General features: G+C 42.3%; 1 protein-coding gene across 1 annotated transcript in view; it reads right to left on the minus strand.

Annotated features, from left to right (window-relative positions):
• The window catches only part of LOC134882558 (serine/threonine-protein kinase 3/4-like), a 29,968-nt gene that overhangs the window by 4,189 nt on the left and 3,233 nt on the right, over window positions 1-22,546 (minus strand). Inside the window, exons 2-10 of the mRNA XM_063910338.1 lie at window positions 21,448-21,528; window positions 19,858-19,986; window positions 18,753-18,867; window positions 18,411-18,575; window positions 18,152-18,319; window positions 17,766-17,903; window positions 17,059-17,190; window positions 16,702-16,909; window positions 4,273-4,424 (exon numbers count right to left, since the gene is read on the minus strand). Of these exons, the coding sequence (XP_063766408.1) occupies window positions 4,273-4,424; window positions 16,702-16,909; window positions 17,059-17,190; window positions 17,766-17,903; window positions 18,152-18,319; window positions 18,411-18,575; window positions 18,753-18,867; window positions 19,858-19,986; window positions 21,448-21,528 (1,288 nt within the window). The remainder of the gene's footprint in view (window positions 1-4,272; window positions 4,425-16,701; window positions 16,910-17,058; window positions 17,191-17,765; window positions 17,904-18,151; window positions 18,320-18,410; window positions 18,576-18,752; window positions 18,868-19,857; window positions 19,987-21,447; window positions 21,529-22,546) is intronic.

The raw sequence follows: 22,546 nt of genomic DNA on the forward strand, positions 1-22,546 counted from the left end.
CAGGACTAAAGCAGCGTGAGAGAAGTTCTGTTATGATATCCTGTAGAGCAGCAGAGAGGTGGACCGCTGTAACCACCGTCAGGAAAAACACAACACGCCTCGTCTTAAATGTGGTTATTTAATTCTGAGAGACGTGTATGGATGTGTATTTGTTTTGAACCCGTAAATAATGTTTGGTACGGCGAACAGCTGTTTTACGTGCTAGTGGGTTTAGCCCCGTTAGCACAGTTACAGCTTGGGTTGGCGATCTTGAGAAACGAGGAAGAGCACGATAGACTTAAAGGTTTCCAACAAAGAAAACCCAGCTCAGAGTCGCCAATCCAGTAAAGAAGGTTTGACCTGTGACCCGAACAGCTGGTTATGTTTACTTCTTTGTGATGTTGAACACAGTTCTGGAGCATAAGATATACCTGGCAGATCATTAGAGGTAGAACGCTAATCGGTTACGCCCAGATAAAGCTATGGCTGGTAATCATGAGAAGCTATCAAGAGCAGGGAGAATTTGCCTGTATTTAAACCCCCCCTACACAGCACAGAATGAGCAGATTTACCCAGAATGCATGCTGTTGCATCATGTCAGATCCACACAGGCACTGTGTTTCTACAGTGGTTTGGGTGTCAATTCACACACTTTTCTCCACAAAATGAAAGCGCTTCGAGCCCCGAGCATTTCACTCAGCCTCGAATTACATTCAGAAGAAGCATCACGTAGTGTTCATATTTAATACTTTCAACCATTGTCTGGGACTTCAGTTTCTGTCTGGTTTTATTAGACGAGACTCTCCTTGAGATTTCCTCCGGGGACAGCGCGGACGTAAAGACGGAGTCAGAGGACGGACGGACAAAAGAAAGGCAATAAGAGACAGAATATAAATAGAGGACAGGATGGAGCGATTGAGGGAGATTGGTTGTTGTACGTCTGCTGCTCGTGAATAATGCAGGTTAGTGCTTTTTGTGCTGCATTATAACACCAGTGAGCTGGGAGAAGCATACCTCATGGAAACAAGGGTGAATATTAGAAAGGGCGGCTAAATATAAACGTCATGCACGTCCTAAAATCAGAAGATAATGTGCGCTCCTTCTACAATACAGTGAAAGTTGGGATGCAATAAGATAAATATACTTAAAAGTGTAACTTAAATAGTGAAATGAACCACAAACTGAGGCAGAAATCCAGGTTTTCAATCCGCTAACAGAAGGATATATCTGTCAGACTACATTAAAGGAACATCTGGAAGCCAAACACAGAAATAGCTCCGTATTCAAATCTAAAATTAAACAGTCAGCATGAAGCTGTCAACAAGCTGCTTCAAAGCATTAAAAGACACCACGAGGAATTCGCTTTTTATCCTCACATTTGCAAGTCTAATGCCCCCCCCCCCCCCCCGAGAGGGATTTGTGTCATCAAGTGAATCCGGGTTGATTTCTACTCTTAATGCTGCAGTAAAGCTTCAAACTCATTTCAAACCTTTTATTCTGTGTGACTGGCGAAGCCACACACAGTCTAGTATTCCACACACTCATCTTATTGTCCTTCTTCCGCCACGAATTTAGATACGCTACTCCGTAGGAATGAACAGGAAATCCATCTGAACAGAGCTCAAACCCCCCCACTTTGACCCATACAGATTAGGCATTCTTTAACGTAGAACAAAAATTACAAGTGTAAACGGCTCTCGAGACAATGGACTTTATTTTACCAAGTGGATATGGTTTGATCGCTAGTAAATATAGACCTTTTGGTATTTCCCACCATCACTCTTTCCTAAAAGATCAGACTTTTTCCTGGAATATTTTCTAAATTTTCTAAATGTCCGATAACTTTTTCTGAATGATCCCTTTTTCCCAAAAATTCTGACTTTTTTTCTTAAGTCAATTTTTGTTGTATTTCTTCAAATGATCACTTTCCTACAAATAACCCAAACACAGAATATGGGTAGCACTAACTTGTATTTCTTATCATAAAAGGTTTGAATTAATAATCAATGTGGAGAGGATTGGTTAATGAGTAAAGGTTATCAAATCTAATGAATGGCTAATTGTTGATATCAAGATAAATTATGTTGTTATTTGAATAGATATTAAACATTCATTTGTTTGTTGGTATTGTTGTCGTCATTATAAACCAAGCTTTAAATATTATAAACAAAATGTGTGTGTGTGTGTGTGTGTGTGTGTGTGTGTGTGTGTGTGTGTGTGTGTGTGTGTGTGTGAGACAGTATGCATGTCCATAGAGGACTGTATTAAAGATCCAGGAGAACATGAGTGAGAGTCAGGGTCATCCTGCGGTGAGCTGTCACTGTGCGTTAGGCGTGTGTGTGTGTAATACGGACACACACTTCACAATCAGTACAGGCTGATACACCGTTGCACAATTCAACAGTTCACAACAAAGCGTCAGTAAAGAGAGCAGGAAAAACCTATTGTATGTTCCTTTAATGATCAAAACGATCCTTATTGTTGGAGTAAACGGAAGTCTTCCGAGCCTCTGAAGAGGAGCAGCAGATCCTGTCAGGGAGGTCACCCTCGCTTTTATAAAGGTCACATATTTAATATTTAATACCAGCAGCCATTTGTCCGGCTTAAATGCTGAGAGCAAAACAACCAGCCCCTCGTCCTCACTCTCTGGGAGGTGTTTGGTTTCTTCACGATGTTAGATGATAACGTCATTTGCAAACGTCAAACTAGCCCCGAAAGCCTGGATGAATTACAAGATTCCAGACAGTACTTTGGTAAGTTAGCAAGCCGGCAATCTGTATGTTAAACGATATATTAGTACACCCAGAGGACAGGTTTTCTTTGAGAGATGCTAGAGCTACAGTAGCCTGATAAACAGCGATATAGGGCGCTGAACATGACCCCTGGCTGATAGTGAGGCAACGCTGCAAAAAGTAACAAGACAGAGGAAACACAGCCTTTGTGGACTCTGTGTTTTTGTGGTACAGGTTGTTGGTTGATTTCAGCAGACTCCATTTCTAAGTCCTTCACATAGAAATCAGTCCTGAGGCAGATATAGGCAACTAAGACCATCGGGAAAGGCTTCAATTCTTACGTAACAACGCCTTCACCTGAAAGAAAACACATAAAGGAACTACAGCATCTCCACCGCTAAGCTAAAGGCGGGTAATGTTGGGCTATAAAGGAACTACAGCACGGTCACATGACTTCACATCTCCACCGCTAAGCTAAAGGAGGCTAATGTTGGGCTATAAAGGAACTACAGCACGGTTACATGACTTCACGTCTCCACTGCTAAGCTAAAGGTGCTATTGTTGGGCTATAAAGGAACTACAGCACGGTCACATGACTTCACATCTCCACCGCTAAGCTAAAGGAGGCTATTGTTGGGCTATAAAGGAACTACAGCACGGTTACATGACTTCACGTTACCACTGCTAAGCTAAAGGTGGCTAATGTTGGGCTATAAAGGAACTACAGCACGGTCACATGACTTCACGTTACCACCGCTAAGCTAAAGGTGGCTAATGTTGGGCTATAAAGGAACTACAGCACGGTCACATGACTTCACGTTACCACCGCTAAGCTAAAGGTGGCTAATGTTGGGCTATAAAGGAACTACAGCACGGTCACATGACTTCACGTCATCACTGCTAAGCAAAAGGAGGCTAATGTTGGGCTATAAAGGAACTACAGCACGGTCACATGACTTCACGTCTCCACTGCTAAGCTAAAGGTGCTATTGTTGGGCTATAAAGGAACTACAGCACGGTCACATGACTTCACGTTACCACCGCTAAGCTAAAGGTGGCTAATGTTGGGCTATAAAGGAACTACAGCACGGTCACATGACTTCACGTTACCACCGCTAAGCTAAAGGTGGCTAATGTTGGGCTATAAAGGAACTACAGCACGGTCACATGACTTCACGTCATCACTGCTAAGCAAAAGGAGGCTAATGTTGGGCTATAAAGGAACTACAGCACGGTCACATGACTTCACGTCACCACCGCTAAGCTAAAGGAGGCTAATGTTGGGCTATAAAGGAACTACAGCACGGTCACATGACTTCAGGTCCCCACCGCTAAGCTAAAGGAGGCTAATGTTGGGCTATAAAGGAACTACAGCACGGTCACATGACTTCAGGTCCCCACCGCTAAGCTAAAGGAGGCTAATGTTGGGCGTGATGACGTTCAGTCGTCTAATTCTTAAATCCACCAGTGGGGTTTTTACAAGTATCATGTTAACCACTGACCTTATTTCAGGCTCAGAAAAAAAACAGGTTAGAGAGAAAGGAGTAGCTTCAGGACTCACCACATCGAAGTCTCCGTCACCGGGCAGCTTGCGGTTGTCCGCGTTGTTCTCTCCTTTTCCTCCCCCCCTGTTGTGACTGTTGGCCTCCTTCTCTTTCTGCTCAAAGTACTCGAGGAAGGACGGCTTGGCCGGCTGCATCGTCTCGTCTCTCCCTGTTGGGACAACATTGAACATTGAATTCAGTACAGCGGAAACACGGGAATCAGTCTGTGAGAGAATGCAGCTGAGCCATGTTTGGAGTTTGTTTCGAAACACAAAAGGCACAGAAACAAGAGTGAAGATAAAACATCATTTATTATACACATCAGACGAGATAGAGTCAAAACTCAGGCCCTTTGAAGCCGCGTTCTTCCCCACGGCTGCATACTTTGATAGAAGCATCAGCTGACAGACATGTTATAGAGCTGTTCTTCGTTGGTATATGGGGTAAAATGTGATACTGTTGGATGAAGGAAGAACCTAATGATTTAAATAAGGGCTGTACAAATGTTTGTGCTGGGTAGTTTAGTTTGAAAGGATGATATTTCATTACATGTATTTGTTTAGGAAAGCCTTTTGAGATCACTTCGTCTCGATAACCATCTTTAGAAGAATTGTGCTAATGAATACATTTACTGAAGTAAAGCATCGGATTACTTTTTCCAAAGCTGAATACATTTAGTATACCTTGATATATTTCATTGTTCATCGTTGAATGACTTTAACAATTACTTTACTTGAGCTATGCAAACATTTCACTAGCTTTTCTTTGTGAATACATGATGAAGTTGAATCCATATTTTAAATATTCTTCACCGAAACAAGAGAGAGCGTTTAACTCTTCTATTTCATAACTAATAGACCCAAAGATAACATTAGTCTTATCCCAGAAAACTGCTGTAAATTGCTTCGACATACTTCAGTAAGCATCACGGGAAGTAGCGGCGTATTCGCACGCGCGTAGAAGCGATCGGGTTTCCGGTACGGATCGGGTGATGACGAGGCCATTTGTGCATCAAGCGCCAATCGGCAGCTCTCAGAGGGAGGAACGAAGCCCCGCCTCCAACGCTGTATGCAGTTCTTAGAACACATCCATGGTTTTCATTCAGAATCCGCACGAACACAGAATGAAATTCCCTTACTTGCTGCATTTTTAAAGAAGCTATCGGAGCGGAACGAGATGAAGACAATATATCGGAGCTAACTCGGTAGAAGTGTGGATCGATACAGGTTAGCCAATCGGCCAGGTGAGGAGAAGAGACGTTTAAAAGAAAGACAAGAGAGGCTTCGACTTTAAATCCCTGCTTTACAAAACCTAAAGGACACCGAGGAGTGAGCGGCCTGGCAGCTTCACTTTCACTACATGAGTAAAAATACAGCCTCATTAATAATGGTGACGAATCCTTGAAAGTAAAGGTTGTTCAAAATGTCCTTCCAGCTTTTTTTACAATCAATATCCTTAATAATGATGTGTCAAAGTGTGTCTCAGCAGGGACATTCGTCATTTTACTCCATTTAATACTTTACCTCCTTTTATAATCCATATTAACTAAAACGGGGTTCAAAAGCATTATACTCCTACAAAAAGAAAAACCAATCAGTGTTGTGTTTGTTTATCTGTACACAGATGATTAGAAAACATCAAAGTTTGTCTAAAGAAGAATCATATTCAACTAGGATTTATATGGAAGCAAACGTGGTCGACAGAACAACAAAAAAGATGAAGCAAACACCTTTATACTGCATGTTTGTAGGTATGGGAGGATGTATTGTGCGTGTCTGTGTGTGTGTGTGTGTGTGTGTGTGTGTGTGTCTGTGTGTGTCTGTGTGTGTGTGTGTGTGCATGTGTGTGTGTGTCTGTGTGTGTCTGTGTGTGTGTGAGAGATAGTATTTTTTGTACACGGGCGTGGGAAACACAACCCCTATAGAGATTGTGTATGTTTATCTCCCCCCTGTGTGGCTCAGTGTTTGATGCATGGCTTCAATAAACAGAGGCTCCTGCAGTACGCACAGATGCTCATTATTCACTTTCTATTATGTTCCATTACATTGTGTTCTGCTATTGAGATTATTCACAGATTTATAGCAAACAATTCAACCTTCTTTCAAATGTTATAGGCTGACCATTAAGCTAACATCTCCCTGGTTCCATTTACAAAAAGCCAATGAGATTTTTCCATATTTTCTCCACATATTAAGACCACTTTTCTGAAGTTAAAAGCTAATGTTGGGCTATAAAGGAACTACAGCACGGTCACATGACTTCCCTCCACCACCGCTAAGCTAAAGGAGGCTAATGTTGGGCCATAAAGGAACTACAGCACGGTCCCATGACTTCACGCCAACACCGCTAAGCTAAAGGAGGCTAATGTTGGGCTATAAAGGAACTACAGCACGGTCACATGACTTCACGCCAACACCGCTAAGCTAAAGGAGGCTAATGTTGGGCTATAAAGGAACTACAGCACGGTCACATGACTTCAGGTCACCACCGCTAAGCTAAAGGAGGCTAATGTTGGGCTATAAAGGAACTACAGCACGGTCACATGACTTCACGCCAACACCGCTAAGCTAAAGGAGGCTAATGTTGGGCTATAAAGGAACTACAGCACGGTCACATGACTTCACGCCAACACCGCTAAGCTAAAGGCGGCTAATGTTGGGCTATAAAGGAACTACAGTACGGTCACATGACTTCACGCCAACACCGCTAAGCTAAAGGCGGCTAATGTTGGGGCGTGATGATGTTTAGACGTCTCATTTAAACGATTGTTAGGAATGGGATTATCCGAGGGACATTTGAATGCAACATTGGGCTTTGGTGGAGGTCTTGCCATGCTAGATAATATAGAGCTTGAGAACTGCTTATCAAACTTTACACAGAAAGACATCTTGGTAATGATGATAAATTCAGAGTTGGCTCACATTAGCAAACATCTCCTCGCTGATCTCACTGGTTCTCATTCAGGCTCACCATCAATCTAAAGCCTAGTGTCCCTTGACTGTAAAATAATTAATGGCTGTTTATTCTCCACACAGCATCAGGCTGCCAAGAGCGCAGACCTTTGAGAAGCCATGGATTAAGGAGAAGACCCAATATGGAGTTTTCTCAACACAATCAGATGAAAGAAGGTCAGAGCCGTAAAGATCCATCATCTAATGTCGCTTTCATTTGAGTTTGGCATCGGCTGTTGTTGAGCAATTATCTGACCGTCAAAGAGTTTTTCCAACTGTGCCTCTCTTTCCTGTAAAACTGACCTGCTGTGCTTTGCTATGCCAACCCCATGTGGAGGCAAATGAGCAGCGTTTAATGTTCTGCATGCATGTCATCCTGCAGTGTAAATGTACACATTACTGTGATGATAATACTGCAACTTCTTTAAAGGTAAGACAAAGTTATTAAAACAAGGAAGAGTCCACAGCTTGTTGATCACTTCACATTGAGGCAGTTTGATTTGTCAATGACTTGATTGGAAGTCTCCAGCATTTCCTTCATCTTCACCTGTAATAAGGATATGATGATGTCCCTTAAACTGGAAGCAATTGAATTTGACATTTGAGGATCAGCCCAGAAATGATATTCTAACCATCCTTATCTTATTTGACCGAGGCTGAAGCGGCTAACGTTGGGCTATAAAGGAACTACAGCACGGTCACATGACTTCACGTCTCCACCGCTAAGCTAAAGGCGGCTAATGTTGGGCTATAAAGGAACTACAGCACGGTCACATGACTTCACGTCACCACCGCTAAGCTAAAGGAGGCTAATGTTGGGCTATAAAGGAACTACAGCACGGTCACATGACTTCACGTCACCACCGCTAAGCTAAAGGCTAATGTTGGGCTATAAAGGAACTACAGCGCGGTCACATGACTTCACGTCACCACCGCTAAGCTAAAGGCTAATGTTGGGCTATAAAGGAACTACAGCACGGTCACATGACTTCACGTCTCCACCGCTAAGCTAAAGGAGGCTAATGTTGGGCTATAAAGGAACTACAGCACGGTCACATGACTTCACGTCTCCACCGCTAAGCTAAAGGAGGCTAATGTTGGGCTATAAAGGAACTACAGCACGGTCACATGACTTCACGTCACCACCGCTAAGCTAAAGGAGGCTAATGTCGGGCTCAAAGGGTCTGAAATATCCAAAGCTTTTCGTAAAACATTTGGTCTGTGGAGTCCAGGACAAATCATGCTACTTTTCCACATTACTGAAGCCTTTGCTTCCTTTACTGGTAGCAATGTTGATGCTTTACAGTAACATTTGGCAGAATAGACATCATTATGCCAAGACGTCATCAGATGTTTCCAAGATGCAGCTTTCCTTCAGCTAAAATGTCTGATCGGTAACTCCAGTTAGGATATGTTAAGTATTTAAATGTGCTTATGCAGGATGTGAAGGCGTGAAACATGGCTTTTCACTTTAAACTCAACCCTGAAACATTAAGAAGTCGAGTACTTTGACAACATGAAGAACCACTTGATCTGTTCGACCGGACATCGTCTTAAATGCAGTCGAGTTTAAATGTTTTATGAACACCACTCAACATATTCAAACACAAAGACAACATTTAGTCAGAACCCCATCTGTCGATAACAGAGACACATGCCTTTTGATAAATAATGGAAAAGATCTACACTCTCCAGAAGTGAGACTGCAGAATAAACTGAGGAGAATCTAAAGAAACATCAAACAGCGAGAGAAGGATGATTACTTTACGTGACCTTTTCTCCTGCTGCACGGGAAGATTGTATTTGTTCTCGTTGCATTGTTTTGATGGATAGAGACCGAGAAAAAGTTCTGAGAGCTCGATGAAACTTCAAAAGTCACATTGAAGAGTTTGATTAAAATGTGTGTATTGATTTATTGGCTGAGTCACTGCCACACCCAATCGCCTTCTTATAATGAAATCACTTTCCTCATTTAGGCCTTTTTCCACATTCTGACAGCAGATGTTCCCATGATGAGGAAAAGAGGAGTCTTTTTACTGGAAGCTATCAGCCAACATGTATGATGTTGCAGTAGACAAATACTTATATTGAGCTGCAACAACACGCTGTTTTACGTCACATTAAAGGGGCCCTTTCATGCTAATGTTCAGTAATTAATGTCTCCATGCGTTAATGTTCAGAAAGCTCTTTATGTTTCTCAGACTGTCCTGTGCTGGAGCATCTCCTTTCACCCTCTGTCTGAAACCAGAGCCCAGTCTGCTCTGACTGGTAAGCTGGCCGGCTCCGTTGTGAGTGGTCAACCAGCTGAGAGATGTCCCGCCCCTTAGCCTACCACGTACAATGTGTTGGAGCGCTAGCTAAGAGTGATGTCACTATGTTCAGGAAGTAAACAAAGGAGTCCAATGGAGGCATTTCCTTTTGAGGGAACACAGGGCAGGCCGTTTACATGCATTAAAACATATGAAACACACTACAGGAAAGGGAACACCCCCCAAACGTAGAATAAGGCCTCTATAAACTCATCTTTTTAGGATTGATAAAAGACATCACCACCACAAACCTATACTCTTATAGACCAATTACCTATAAAATAATCTGCAGATTCTTCCAAAACCAAGACGGTTGGTAGTTGCAGTTTGACTTCATAGATACTGAAAGGATAGAAAGGGCGTCGGACTGCCTGGTGTCAAAACACGACAAATAGATAAATGATTAGGAGTATACAGGTTGTGTTTGGACGTTACGGTTGGTCACTATCAGGATCTTCATTCTGTTTCTCTGCTGCCTTTTTTAACCACCGGATCCGATGTCTCCTCACCATGGGGATGTTTACTTTGAATTAAAGTTTAAATGTTGTGTTCTTGGTGGAACTTTCCCCGTCGATAACGAGGCTAAAACATCCCGAGCGGGTCGTTTAGTCGGGTTGGGATCCAGCTCGGTGTAATGACGCTCGTTGATCAAACCGGACTTCCCTGTTGTTGCAGGCATCATTAGAGTTAAAGGCTCCGACTCCAGCAGAGAGACGCTTTACTCCTCCCACAGAAGAGCCTCTAAAGACGGCTCAACGTACAGCTACAGGACAAGGGTTACAGTTTGATCTCAAAGTGGAGGCCGACAGAAGAGAGGACCCGGGGGTGGGGAAGGCCATCTGCTCCAAAACAAATTACACTAAACATCCAGAGTGAGCAGGTACAGACAAAGTACAAGTACTCAGAGCTGGTACTTGAGTAAAAGCAGAAGTACTCAGATCTTGTACTTGAGTAAAGTAGAAGTACTCAGGTCTTGTACTTGAGTAAAGTAGAAGTACTCAGATCTTGTACTTGAGTAAAGTAGAAGTACTCAGATCTTGTACTTGAGTGAAGTAGAAGTACTCAGATCTTGTACTTGAGTGAAAGTAGAAGTACTCAGGTCTTGTACTTGAGTGAAGTAGAAGTACTCAGATCTTGTACTTGAGTAAAGTAGAGTACTCAGATCTTGTACTTGAGTAAAGTAGAAGTACTCAGGTCTTGTACTTGAGTAAAAGTAGAAGTACTCAGATCTTGTACTTGAGTAAAGTAGAAGTACTCAGATCTTGTACTTGAGTAAAGTAGAAGTACTCAGATCTTGTACTTGAGTAAAGTAGAAGTACTCAGATCTTGTACTTGAGTAAAGTAGATGTACTCAGATCTTGTACTTGAGTAAAGTAGAAGTACTCAGATCTTGTACTTGAGTAAAGTAGAAGTACTCAGTCTTGTACTTGAGTAAAGTAGAAGTACTCAGTCTTGTACTTGAGTAAAGTAGAAGTACTCAGAGTCTTGTACTTGAGTAAAGTAGAAGTACTCAGTCCTTGTACATGACTAAGAGAAAGTACCAGTCTTAGTATTTAGTAACTGAGTACTGTACTCCAGGCTTTGTATGATAATAGAAGTATCAGATCTTGTAAAGTAGAGAAGTGAAGTACAATAGATAAGTACTTAAAGTAAATAGGTACGTCAATCTTTAGATAAAGTAGAAAGTACTCGAGTCTGGTACATGATGAAAGTTAGATAGTACTCAGGTGCTTGTACTGAGTGAGTTTTATGTAAAAGTACAAGATCTGTACTTGAGTAAAACGTTAGAGTCTCAATCTGTACTTGAGTAAAGGTCTTTGAGAAAGTTCATCAGATCCCTGAGAGATCGGAGGTAAAAGAGAAGTACTCAGATTGTACTCTAGTTTAAAGGTAAATACTCAGAATCAGTTATGATGTAAATGAATGATTCTCAGACTTGTAAAGAGTAAATAAAAGTACCAGGATTTATACATGATTAAAAGTAACGATTCCTCTAGTATTAGTAAAGTAGAAGTAACTCAACTTAATATATCAATATAGAATCCCTGGTCCAAACAATTCTGTGTTGAGTGTAAAGCTACCCCAGGCTCTTATGTAACTTGTATAAAATCTAAGAACCTAGACACTAGGACATTTATTTATGTAAATTTCAGTTTTTTTGCCTTGAGTTACATGTATAAGTTACTCAGATCAGAACCCCGGAGTAAACGTTCATAAGACTTCTCACTTGTACTGTGAGGATCACAAGTACAAGACTCGGTGTATTGAGTAAAAGTAAAGGACAAGCCTGAAAAAAAGGTAGAAATCCAATCTTGTAACTTGAGATAAAGTAGCAAGTAACTCAGATCTTTGTACACTTTCGTAGTAAAGAGACATCCACGTCTTGTACTTGAGAAGTATGAGCTTTGAAGATACGTGTATTGAGGTAAAAGTGAAGTACTCATCTGACTTCGAGTAAAGCTAGCAGTACCTCGGGTTTGACTTGAGTAATAGGGGGAAGTATCAGGTCTTGTACTTATTAAATTAGAAGTACTAGATCTTGTCTTGAGTTTTAAGTGAGTACTCGGATCCTGTCTTGAGTAAAGTAGAGTACTCAGGTCTTGTACTTGAGTAAAGTAAAGATACTCAATCTTGTACTTGAGTAAAAGTAGAAGTACTCAGATCCTGTACTTGAGTAAAGTAGAAGTACTCAGATCTTGTACTTGAGTAAAGTAGAAGTACTCAGATCTTGTACTTGAGTAAAGTAGAAGTACTCAGATCTTGTACTTGAGTAAAGTAGAAGTACTCAGTAGCACAAAATGGAAATACTGAAAGGAAAGAACAAGTCTCTAGAATTGTACTTGAGTACTTGGCTACTTCCCAGCGCTTTGCATAAGAAGATAGAGAAAGTGTTCAGAGGAAATCCTTTAAAGATAAGAGGAAGTGAAACATTTAGATAAGTCATTAAAGTCAACATCATGGCTCCGTCTGAATGCATCTTAAAGAACAAATGGAAAGTGTTTTACGTCCGAGTGTCTGGAGCCTACATGTTTAAATGAAAGCCTTTAGATATACCATGGGCTGCTGTACGAGTCTGGAGTTATATTGTAAAACAGCACAAAAGATCTGTCATTAGCAAAGATTAAAACCACGTTTGACGTCTCAATCAGAGCCTTTGAGTGGAAAGGTCTAGACACAGTTCATCAATGAATCCCCTGCAGAGATCGGAGGAAACGTCTTTAAAAAGAAGCACCTCAGAGTTTCAGCTCAGTTTACAATAGGATGAATCACTGAGCAGAAATGCAAGTTATATGAGAGATGTAAACTGAATGATTCTGCAGACTTAGTAAAGAGACCCTCTCAAATAAAACAGACCATGGGAGTTTAATACACGTTTCAAAATGATGATAACGATTCCCTCTAATATTACAAATCGTATCATAACAACAATATCAATCAATATAAATCATCCCGTGGGTCCAAACATATTCTGTGTGAGTGAAAGCAACTCGTATGAGCAGTCGGTTATCGTAAACTGTCTGATCCTTATAATACAAATCTAATGAACCCTCTGAGACACACATTAGGACATTTCCATTTATGTATATTTCAGTTTTTTTGCCTTATTTTTTACAGTATAATCAAGTTTTGCACCTCCCAGAAATCAGCACAACCTCAGGTAATGTTATACGTCACTCATTAAAGACTTCTATACACTATGACAGGCTGTGAGGGCATCCAATCAAAGATGGTGGATGTGAAAATAGCAGTAAAACAGAAAACGAGAAGCAAAGCGCCAGGAAAAAAAGGTGATCCCCATCTTTTCAAAGTTGACGCGTCCGTTTTACCAACGCAAGTAAACGGCTCACAATGACACACCTGATAGCTTTGTTTAGCACTGTTTCTGTAGTTTAAGAGGAAACAATCGACATGTCTCTAGCTCAAACTGCTGAGAAGTTATGACGCTTTGAAGACGACGTGATATTTGGGAGCGTATACGATCCCCTGGGTCTCAGACTAATCATCAGAAATATCAGGAGTCTTTAAACGCTCTGCGTCCTCGTGGTATATCGTTGTGTACTTATAGGTGGGATACAGGTGTCCTTTAACCATTTCCTCATTAGATATCTTAGTTAAGGATTCTACTTATGTCACCTGTTCATGTTTATGTGGGTTTTACCTCCTTGATGGAATCCTGATGTCTGTGTCAAAGGAAGAGTATCTCGAGCGGCGTTTACTCGGACTCACACTGTGTGGGGATTAAACATGCAAAGACTGATATCATTCTGGAACATTTTGAACTGGCTCGACTCTAGTTCCTCATGTAACACCCCGTTTCCTAAGAACACGGATCCTCGTCTTTCAGTCAGACAGAAGTGAGAGTGGACTCCACAGAGAGAGGCTAATCAGTGTAAATTAAAAGGCTTTTTATAATTCAGGATCGTCAGGCACGATCGATATCTGATCTGGATCCTCACGGCCCCTTCAGCGTCACACTGAGGCCATTAGTTTGGGGACACACACTCACAGAGACACACACACACACACACACACAGGACTGAAGGATATCGGGGTCCTGATGCAATTATGAAGTCTAAATGTTCCTGTGTTAATGCGGTTTGAAGAGCAGCAGAGGAGATCTATACTAACTCGATATCAAGACATCAGACAGGAGACTGTGTGTGTGTGTGTGTGTGTGTGTGTGTGTGTGTGTGTGTGTGTGTGTGTGTGTGTGTGTGTGTGTGTGTGTGTGTGTGTGTGTGTGTGTGTGTGTGTGCGTGCGTGCTTCGGTCAGAGAGATTGGATGGATTTCTCTGCATGTTCTTGTCTACTTTATTTGTACATTTTCTACTCATGATTCTTCACTTTTGCAGTTTTTATGCATCCATCAGTCGAGCCAATTAACCCCTTCCTGATACACACCGTCAGAGGAGGGCAATGCATGATGGGAAATTACCTCGCTCACCACCTTAGGAGGCTGCTAATGCGACATGACACCCATGGCTTAGAACATAAAGCTCATGGTGTAGGAGGTTTAACATGGACACACACACACACACACAGGTTAATTCTCTGCGTGTAAACACACCCACAGAGTGATACTGAGGATCCGTTCCAGCGCTCACCACTCCCACACGGCAACCACACGCACTCTGATATCCCATAATAGAGAACACCAGGAGAGGGTATTCAGCGCATTAACCTGTTTAAATTAGCACAGAAACGGCTCTTTTACGGAGGGAGAGGGATCAGCAGCAGAAGCCATGACACCACATGAAAATGGAAACTTGAAGATGAATGATTTGCAGTTTGAGTCCTAAATCTAGAGACGGGCTCGGACATTGTAAGGGTACAGGATGGCCGTAAAAAAATGCTCTAATGTCTCATATTTGTTGCTGTGATTGTGATAATAAAAGTTGATATTAAGCTCATTTTCTTATACATACTTTGTGCGAAATTGAACAATTAAAAACCACTCAGGAATTGATAAATAATGCTGTAAATCTTTTTAGAAAATAGCCAAATCAACACTTGACCTTTGACCCCAACACTTTACCTGTTTATAGTTCAATATTAATATTCTGATACTGGAATATAATACATGTTATGAGTATGCACCAGACTTGGACCGATTTTTCTCTCGCACTCAAACTTGTGCACTGACTTGGACTCAAGCTAATTTTGACTCAAGTCCAGATGTGCTCTGCTCCAGGCGCGTGCAGCTGCGAGGCGAGTTCCCGTACTGCGCGCTCCGTCTATTTTTTGTCTTAACATGTGCAGAAACACACACTCAGGGACATCTCTTCTGATATCTGTCAACTTGTCAAGAAATATCACATATTCTTCCATCATGTTATTAACCGAGCGCTTTAGAATACATCACCTAAACCGGAGCAGTACTAAAGAGCCTGGAGAGGTCAGCTGAGTTCTTGAGCGTTTCTGAAGCTGCAGTAAACAATATGTAGCAACCCTTGCTGGAGATGTTGAGGGTGCTTCCTGGAGTTAAGTGTAGTAATTAGTGAGCCGATCACCTGAAGAGCATCTGAGAGGAATCCTAAGAGTCCCATCAGGGGGGAGGAACAGGAGCTCTCTAAACTACTCACCTCAAAGAGCAGCTTAACAGAAGAGCTGATTATTACAAAGCTAGAGAGGACTCTGGTGCTAAAAACAGGAAGTGATGACACTGATCTACAGATGCTCTACCACACTGAAAACTCATGTTGCAAATAAAAAAGGTGATAAAACTATTCACACACACACACACACACACACACACACACACACACACACACACACACACACACACACACACACACACACACACACACACACACACGCACCCTCTAGTGGATAAAGGGGGAACTGCACTTATGATGGAAATCGGCTAAAATTTGGGGCTCTGATGAAGCATAAAGATCCCCATGCTGCCATCACTGAATCCAAACAAAAACACATCTAATTAACTCACTCAGAGTTCAGTCTACAGCGCTCAGCAACTACAGCACATGCTCAGTTAAAACCGCTTTAAGACCATTGCTTTCTAATAAAGGCCAGATGTAGTGACGACTCAACCACACACTTCTGTTCCGACACGTTCCTCATCGGGTTGTTCCTCTTACAGTTTTTAAAAGCCGATTCCTCCTCATGGTGACCTTTATCTGAGCGTCAGATCACAGCTCATCTGCAGAGGCTCTATTAACAGTGCTGGAAAGGAAGTACTGAACTAGAGTACTTATTATAAGCTGCGTCATTTATTCCCATAATTCCATTTTGATTGATTTATATTTGATTTCAACTCCTGTTTTTATTTGTAGTTTCAAAGTTGTAATAAAAAATATAAACAGCAAATCCATGATTTTTTAAGACAGATTGAATCTGCTTTATATTTGGTTTTGTTTAGAATAATTTAGATCATTTTGTTGAACTTTGTAAGATGAATACTTAAAGTATATTTCATAGCTTTCCTAAATTAAGATTTGTATTTGAACGCATGACTTTGACTCTTGAGTCTACACGGTGGCATCGATGTGTCCTTCTTGTAAGGACTGTACGATGTGGGAAGAAATAAATCATTGCAAGCGCCGACGTCTGCATTCTTCATCTCCTTAGAATATCTAATATCAAAGAACAAGGCAGGGTTCAGAGGGCAGCCCTTCTTCTTGCACCTCTGTTTACTGTGACGCTGTAGGAGCTTAGAGGGTCTTACTCTTCATGGTGCCAGCCTCCTCCTCGTCCTCCTCGTCAGAGTTGATCACCATGGTGCCGAGCTGGGACTGCATGGTGCCGTCGTCGTGAGAGATCATGGTCCGGGCCGTGCCGCTCAGCGAGCCGGACAACGACCCCGCAGATCGGATCGTTCCGGAGTCGCCGGTTCCCGCCCGAACCATCGTGCCCTGATCCACCTCGTCCTCGTCCTGAAACAGAGCGGGACAACCGGACGGGTCAGAGGGAGGGGTCTTAAGGGGGCTGAATAATCTTCATGTTGTATTTCTTTCTGCCATGTGTTCAGGGTCTGATTCTCTTTCACACTCAGGTGTTGATATAGTAATGACAATGTGTGTACCGAGTTGTCTTCGTCCTCTGCGTCCTGCTCCCTCTGCTCCTCCTCCTCCTGCTTCTTCAGTTTGATCTCCATGGCGTCTGTGATCAGCGCTCGCAGGACGGTGCTGGGCTTCGCCGACATGATGAAAGGGTGCTGGAGAGGAAGACGGACAGGAGGTACAAAGCACATTTCCTTTTTGTTTTCTGGCACACACACGAGCAGCTGAAGTCTGATTTAATGGCTCTGAACTAGAATAAAAACCCAGCCTTTAGTGGATAAGGTTACTCTTTAAATAAACAAATACACTTTAATTGTATAACCAAATAAAAACCTCCTTTCTTTCCTTTAATTTATCTGAATTCTTTTTTTTATACAGTAGGAAAAAATGACGTAGTAGAAACATGCCATGAATTCAGAGGCTGTTTTTTTAAGTGAAAACATTAACCCAAAAATAAATAAAAGTAATGAAAAAGGGGAAAATAAGAAACTGAAAATAAGAAACTGAAAATAAATTAAAATGCAGAATAATATATATACACTTGTGGAGGTTTGCCCTCTCACTGCCCCCTAATGCAGGGATAACTACATTAAACAAAGCTCAATATTAACATGACTTTAGGTGTAACTCCAGTGTACCCTAAATAACAACCTTTCTAAAGATTGTTTTCAGTTGGCTTTGAATTACGTCTACAGCTCAGGTTCAGTAGTGGAGGTGTATTGTGTGTTACCTGTAACAGCTGTGTGGCAGTCGCTCTGCTTTCGGGGTTTTTCACCAAACACTGGCTGACGAAGTCTTGAAACTCCGGACACCAGAGCTCGGGCTTCCTGAACGTCGGGGGAGGGTTGGTGGGAATCATGAAGATCGCCTGGAGAGGAAAGCAGAAGCTCAGTAACTCAAGCAGAGAAATACTCAACCGGTATTTTATCTAGAAGAAATGGACTGACATAAGACGTGAGAAGTAGAAATAATAATGTGCAAGAAAAGAGATTAAAGAAATCAAAATAAAGATATTTAATAAACATTTGCAGTTTCTTCTACAGTACAATCATTAACCGGGCACACACACACATCTATGGCTCCCCTTTATAAACCCAAGCTCTTCCCCAGTCTCACCCTCATCGGATGGATGTCGGCGTAGGGCGGCTTCCCCTCGGCCATCTCCAGGGCCGTGATGCCCAGGGACCAGATGTCGGCCACACAGTTGTACCCGATCTCCTGGATCACCTCGGGAGCCATCCAGAAGGGCGTGCCGATCACCGTGTTCCTCTTGGCCATGGTGTCCTGCGGAGGAGAGGAGGGGGGAGAGGTTCTGAATGCTCGTCTCACTGTGGAGAAGATGGGATTCTAGTCATAATGAAACATAAGGACTCACTGTGAGTTGTCCAGCAACCCCGAAGTCTGCCAGCTTGGCCTGACCCTCGTTGTTCAGCAGGATGTTCCCCGCCTTGATGTCTCGGTGGATCTTCCTCATGAAGTGCAGATACTCCAGACCCTTCAGGGTGCACTGCAGGATGGCCGCGGCCTCCTCCTCGTTTATCTGCAGCAGAATATCCCGTAGAGGAGTTTACATCTACTGTACACCTTAGTATTCAGGACGTGAGTGAGTGAGTGAGTGAGTGAGTGAGTGAGTGAGTGAGTGAGTGAGTGAGTGAGTGAGTGAGTGAGTGAGTGAGTGAGTGAGTGAGTGAGTGAGTGTGTGTGTGTGTGTGTTTACCGTCTTGTTGCGGAGTCTGATGATGTCGGACACTGATCCGGCTCCGCAGTACTCCATGACGATCCACAGGTCGCTGTTCTTGAAGTAGCTGCCGTAGTACCGCACCACATGGGGGCTGAACACACACATTAAACACAGATATTAAACACACACACACACACACACACACACAATATCAGTGTGTCATCAAGTAGAGTCCCTTCCTGTGGTTGTTTTAGACCACTGTAGGTCTCTGGCTTTCTGTAACATGGTCTTTATTAGAAGTCTGAAGACGTTAAAGTTTGGATCAGTAAAACAACAGGCTCCGTATGACGAGTGAAACATGTTTGCTGTAATCCTTCTTCCTGTTCACACAACAACAACAACAACAACAACCAGAGCTTCATGTCAACAAAAACAAGAGCAAGGGCAACAGTATTACAGCCGTGTCTCTCAGATTCATCAAGTGTGGAACTGCAAAAAGCCTTTATGATTCAATCTCTCACTAAAGATTTTAGAGTGAATCTGAATCTTTTATTTTTCTGTTTTGTCTCTTATTTCATTTCTAACTGTATTTCCAAACTATCATTTAGCTGTAATTGCATCGTTTACACTGTTGTTGTTTATTTTTAAATCAGTAAAGTATCTGTAAAGTAATAACAGTAAAGCAGAGTAAATCTCAAGAGTAAATACAACCGTGAGTGTTTCCGGTTACACTCTAGAGGAGAGGGGAATGTGTTCTTGAGGGAAACCCCCCAAGAACACAGACGTTCTGTTTCATGTCTCTGTCGTTTCCTCTGTGGCGGAAACGATAGAGAGACGCTTCGGACAAGAGCTTTATGTCTGCAGTCACAAAACAATAAAAAGTGAAAGGAAAAAGTGTGTTTTTGTTTGTTAAATCTACTAAATAATCTGTCATTTGTGATGAGAATATGCTTTATGCTGATATTTAGTATTTATTGCATTTTTTATTTGGGATTAATAAACTAAATCTAATCCAGAAACATTTATTTTAAATAAATCCAAACCTCGTTTACAGCTGATTTCTTTAAGGTAATCTGCCCGGCAACAGAGGAAGCCCCTCTCTGTGTGGGAATCTTTACCACACACACACACACACACACACCTGTTACACTGCTGCATGATGGAGATCTCCTTGATGATTTCCTGGAGGTCGGACTCCACGGGAACTTGTTTGATGGCCACGATCTCCCCGGTCTCCTTATAGTGGGCTTTAAACACACAGCCGTACGACCTGCAGAGAGAGAGAGAGAGAGAGAGAGAGAGAGAGAGAGAGAGAGAGAATCAGTGTTTACATCCGCTGAGAATGAGCCAATTAACAGCTGGTTACTGACATGAAGCTCACGGGTATAAATCAGCAACCCTTGGCTTACACTCAAATGTCAGAAGTTGTTTCATGCTGTTTTTATCTTCATCGTAGTTTAAGCTAAAGACTCTCCTTACACTGAAGTATTTGATCAGCATGCAGGATAAAGACAGGACTGTTTACTGAACAGAAAGAGAGAAATAGTTTATGCTGTTCAGGGGATTTTATAGAACAATGCAGCATGAGGCGAAACAGGGGAAATTAAGCCCCGCCCACTTTCAGGTGAGATACTGCATCAGAGAGAAGCTGATAATAACACTGTCTTCACGTCTTAAAGCTGCCGAGTCCTATATTCCACCTCCAACAACAAATAAATCCAGAGGTTCTTTACTTCCTCTCCAGAGGAAAAAAAAGGAGAGTAAAAGAAAGGATCAGAAATCTCAGTCTCAGTGTCAGCCTGCTGCCTGCCACTCGTCCCCCGGCAGACCCACCGGACACCCATCCCCTATTTATTCTCCGTAAGCTGTCTCTGCCGTCTGACCTGACCCCTGACCCCGTCTCCATATCTCTGGACTCAGTGAACCCTTTCTGACCCACAGAGATTGTTTCCTGGCCTCACTTCAACATGTTACGGGGGAAATCTGTATTCTGGTTTGAGGGGGCACGCTTAATATTATTTTGCTTATTTTATATACAGGCATTCACATCCAACTGAAATACACTTGACAGGGAAATATTGTTCTGAATTCTATTATCTATCATGGTTATTATTTTAGTAAATATTTGGTTTTTACCCCTGCATTTTAACTAACGAACTTTTAGGTATTTATTTTCACCAGCTCAGTCCAAAAGATGAACGTTGGTTTGCCCTCTGCTGAACGGGAAGACTTCCTGTTTGGCATCCTTCCAGAAACACTGGTTCTTACATCCTTCTGATAATAACACCGTTCATTTGGTCACGCTGCTGCATGCGAGGCTCGATAAGCATGAGGAACTTCTGAGTATCAGCTGAACCATCTCACAGTCGGTCCTGCTGACTCATTCCTCTGTCTCTCCCACCTCACAGCAAAAGGCAGAACCATCAATACATGTAAACAAAGAGTCATCATGGAGGCTGCTGATTGGCTGATGCCGCACACTGACAGATCCAGTGGAAGGGCCGTGTCGCTCGTTGTCAAGAAACGAGAGCATCATCGGTGACACACACACACACACACACACACACACACACAGCGTCAATCAGCCGCCGTGAACAGGAAGTGTGTTGAGAAACAGGAAATGAAGAGACAGGGTTGATGAGCTCCAGAGAAGAGCGGCGGAGGGAACAGATAATATATGGAAACACATCTGAACCCACACGTTTAAACTCAGAGGGGTAAAATAACTCACCCCTCCCCCAGCTTCTCCAGGACGTCGAACACTTCCTCCGGCTCTTTGGTGAGGCTGTCTTCGCTCAGCTTCTTCAGCTGTCTGAAACAGAGAGAGAGAGAGAGAGACACGAAGGGGACGTTTGAATTCATCGTATATCCAGGGTGGGGCTGGGGAGTACAGAGAGAACCAAATATCACAATACTTCTGATTAAAAACCTCAATAAGTGATCATTTTACACCCGGTACGTCTTACTCTTGAAGCTTCATCGCCCCATTTTGTCTATTTGCAGTATTTGATCACTGTTTTCCTCCCCTCTGCTCTCAGTCTGAGCAGAACTACACAACTCCTCCAGATGCTTGATAAAGTTTAGACTGGATAAAAATAGCCTCAGTGTGAAACTAAAATAGCTCCAAAGATGCAGCTTGAGATAAAAAAAAGACAGATATTAAATCAAGCTGAATCAAAGACAGACTGCTCCACCCTCACACTGGACTATACAAGGACTTTTGGGTCTCTACTTTAAAGAGTCCTCTCCTGCTGATGTTCAGGTGTATATCAGTATGTAGTGTCTCTACTTTAAAGAGTCCTCTCCTGCTGATGTTCAGGTGTATATCAGTATGTAGTGTCTCTACTTTAAAGAGTCCTCTCCTGCTGATGTTCAGGTGTATATCAGTATGTAGTGTCTCTACTTTAAAGAGTCCTCTCCTGCTGATGTTCAGGTGTATATCAGTATGTAGAGTCTCTACTTTAAAGAGTCCTCTCCTGCTGATGTTCAGGTGTATATCAGTATGTAGCGTCTCTACTTTAAAGAGTCCTCTCCTGCTGATGTTCAGGTGTATATCAGTATGTAGCGTCTCTACTTTAAAGAGTCCTCTCCTGCTGATGTTCAGGTGTATATCAGTATGTAGTGTCTCTACTTTAAAGAGTCCTCTCCTGCTGATGTTCAGGTGTATATCAGTATGTAGAGTCTCTACTTTAAAGAGTCCTCTCCTGCTGATGTTCAGGTGTATATCAGTATGTAGTGTCTCTACTTTAAAGAGTCCTCTCCTGCTGATGTTCAGGTGTATATCAGTATGTAGAGTCTCTACTTTAAAGAGTCCTCTCCTGCTGATGTTC

This window comes from Eleginops maclovinus, chromosome 20 (genome assembly GCF_036324505.1).
Source record: "Eleginops maclovinus isolate JMC-PN-2008 ecotype Puerto Natales chromosome 20, JC_Emac_rtc_rv5, whole genome shotgun sequence".
Classification (NCBI taxonomy): domain Eukaryota; kingdom Metazoa; phylum Chordata; class Actinopteri; order Perciformes; family Eleginopidae; genus Eleginops; species Eleginops maclovinus.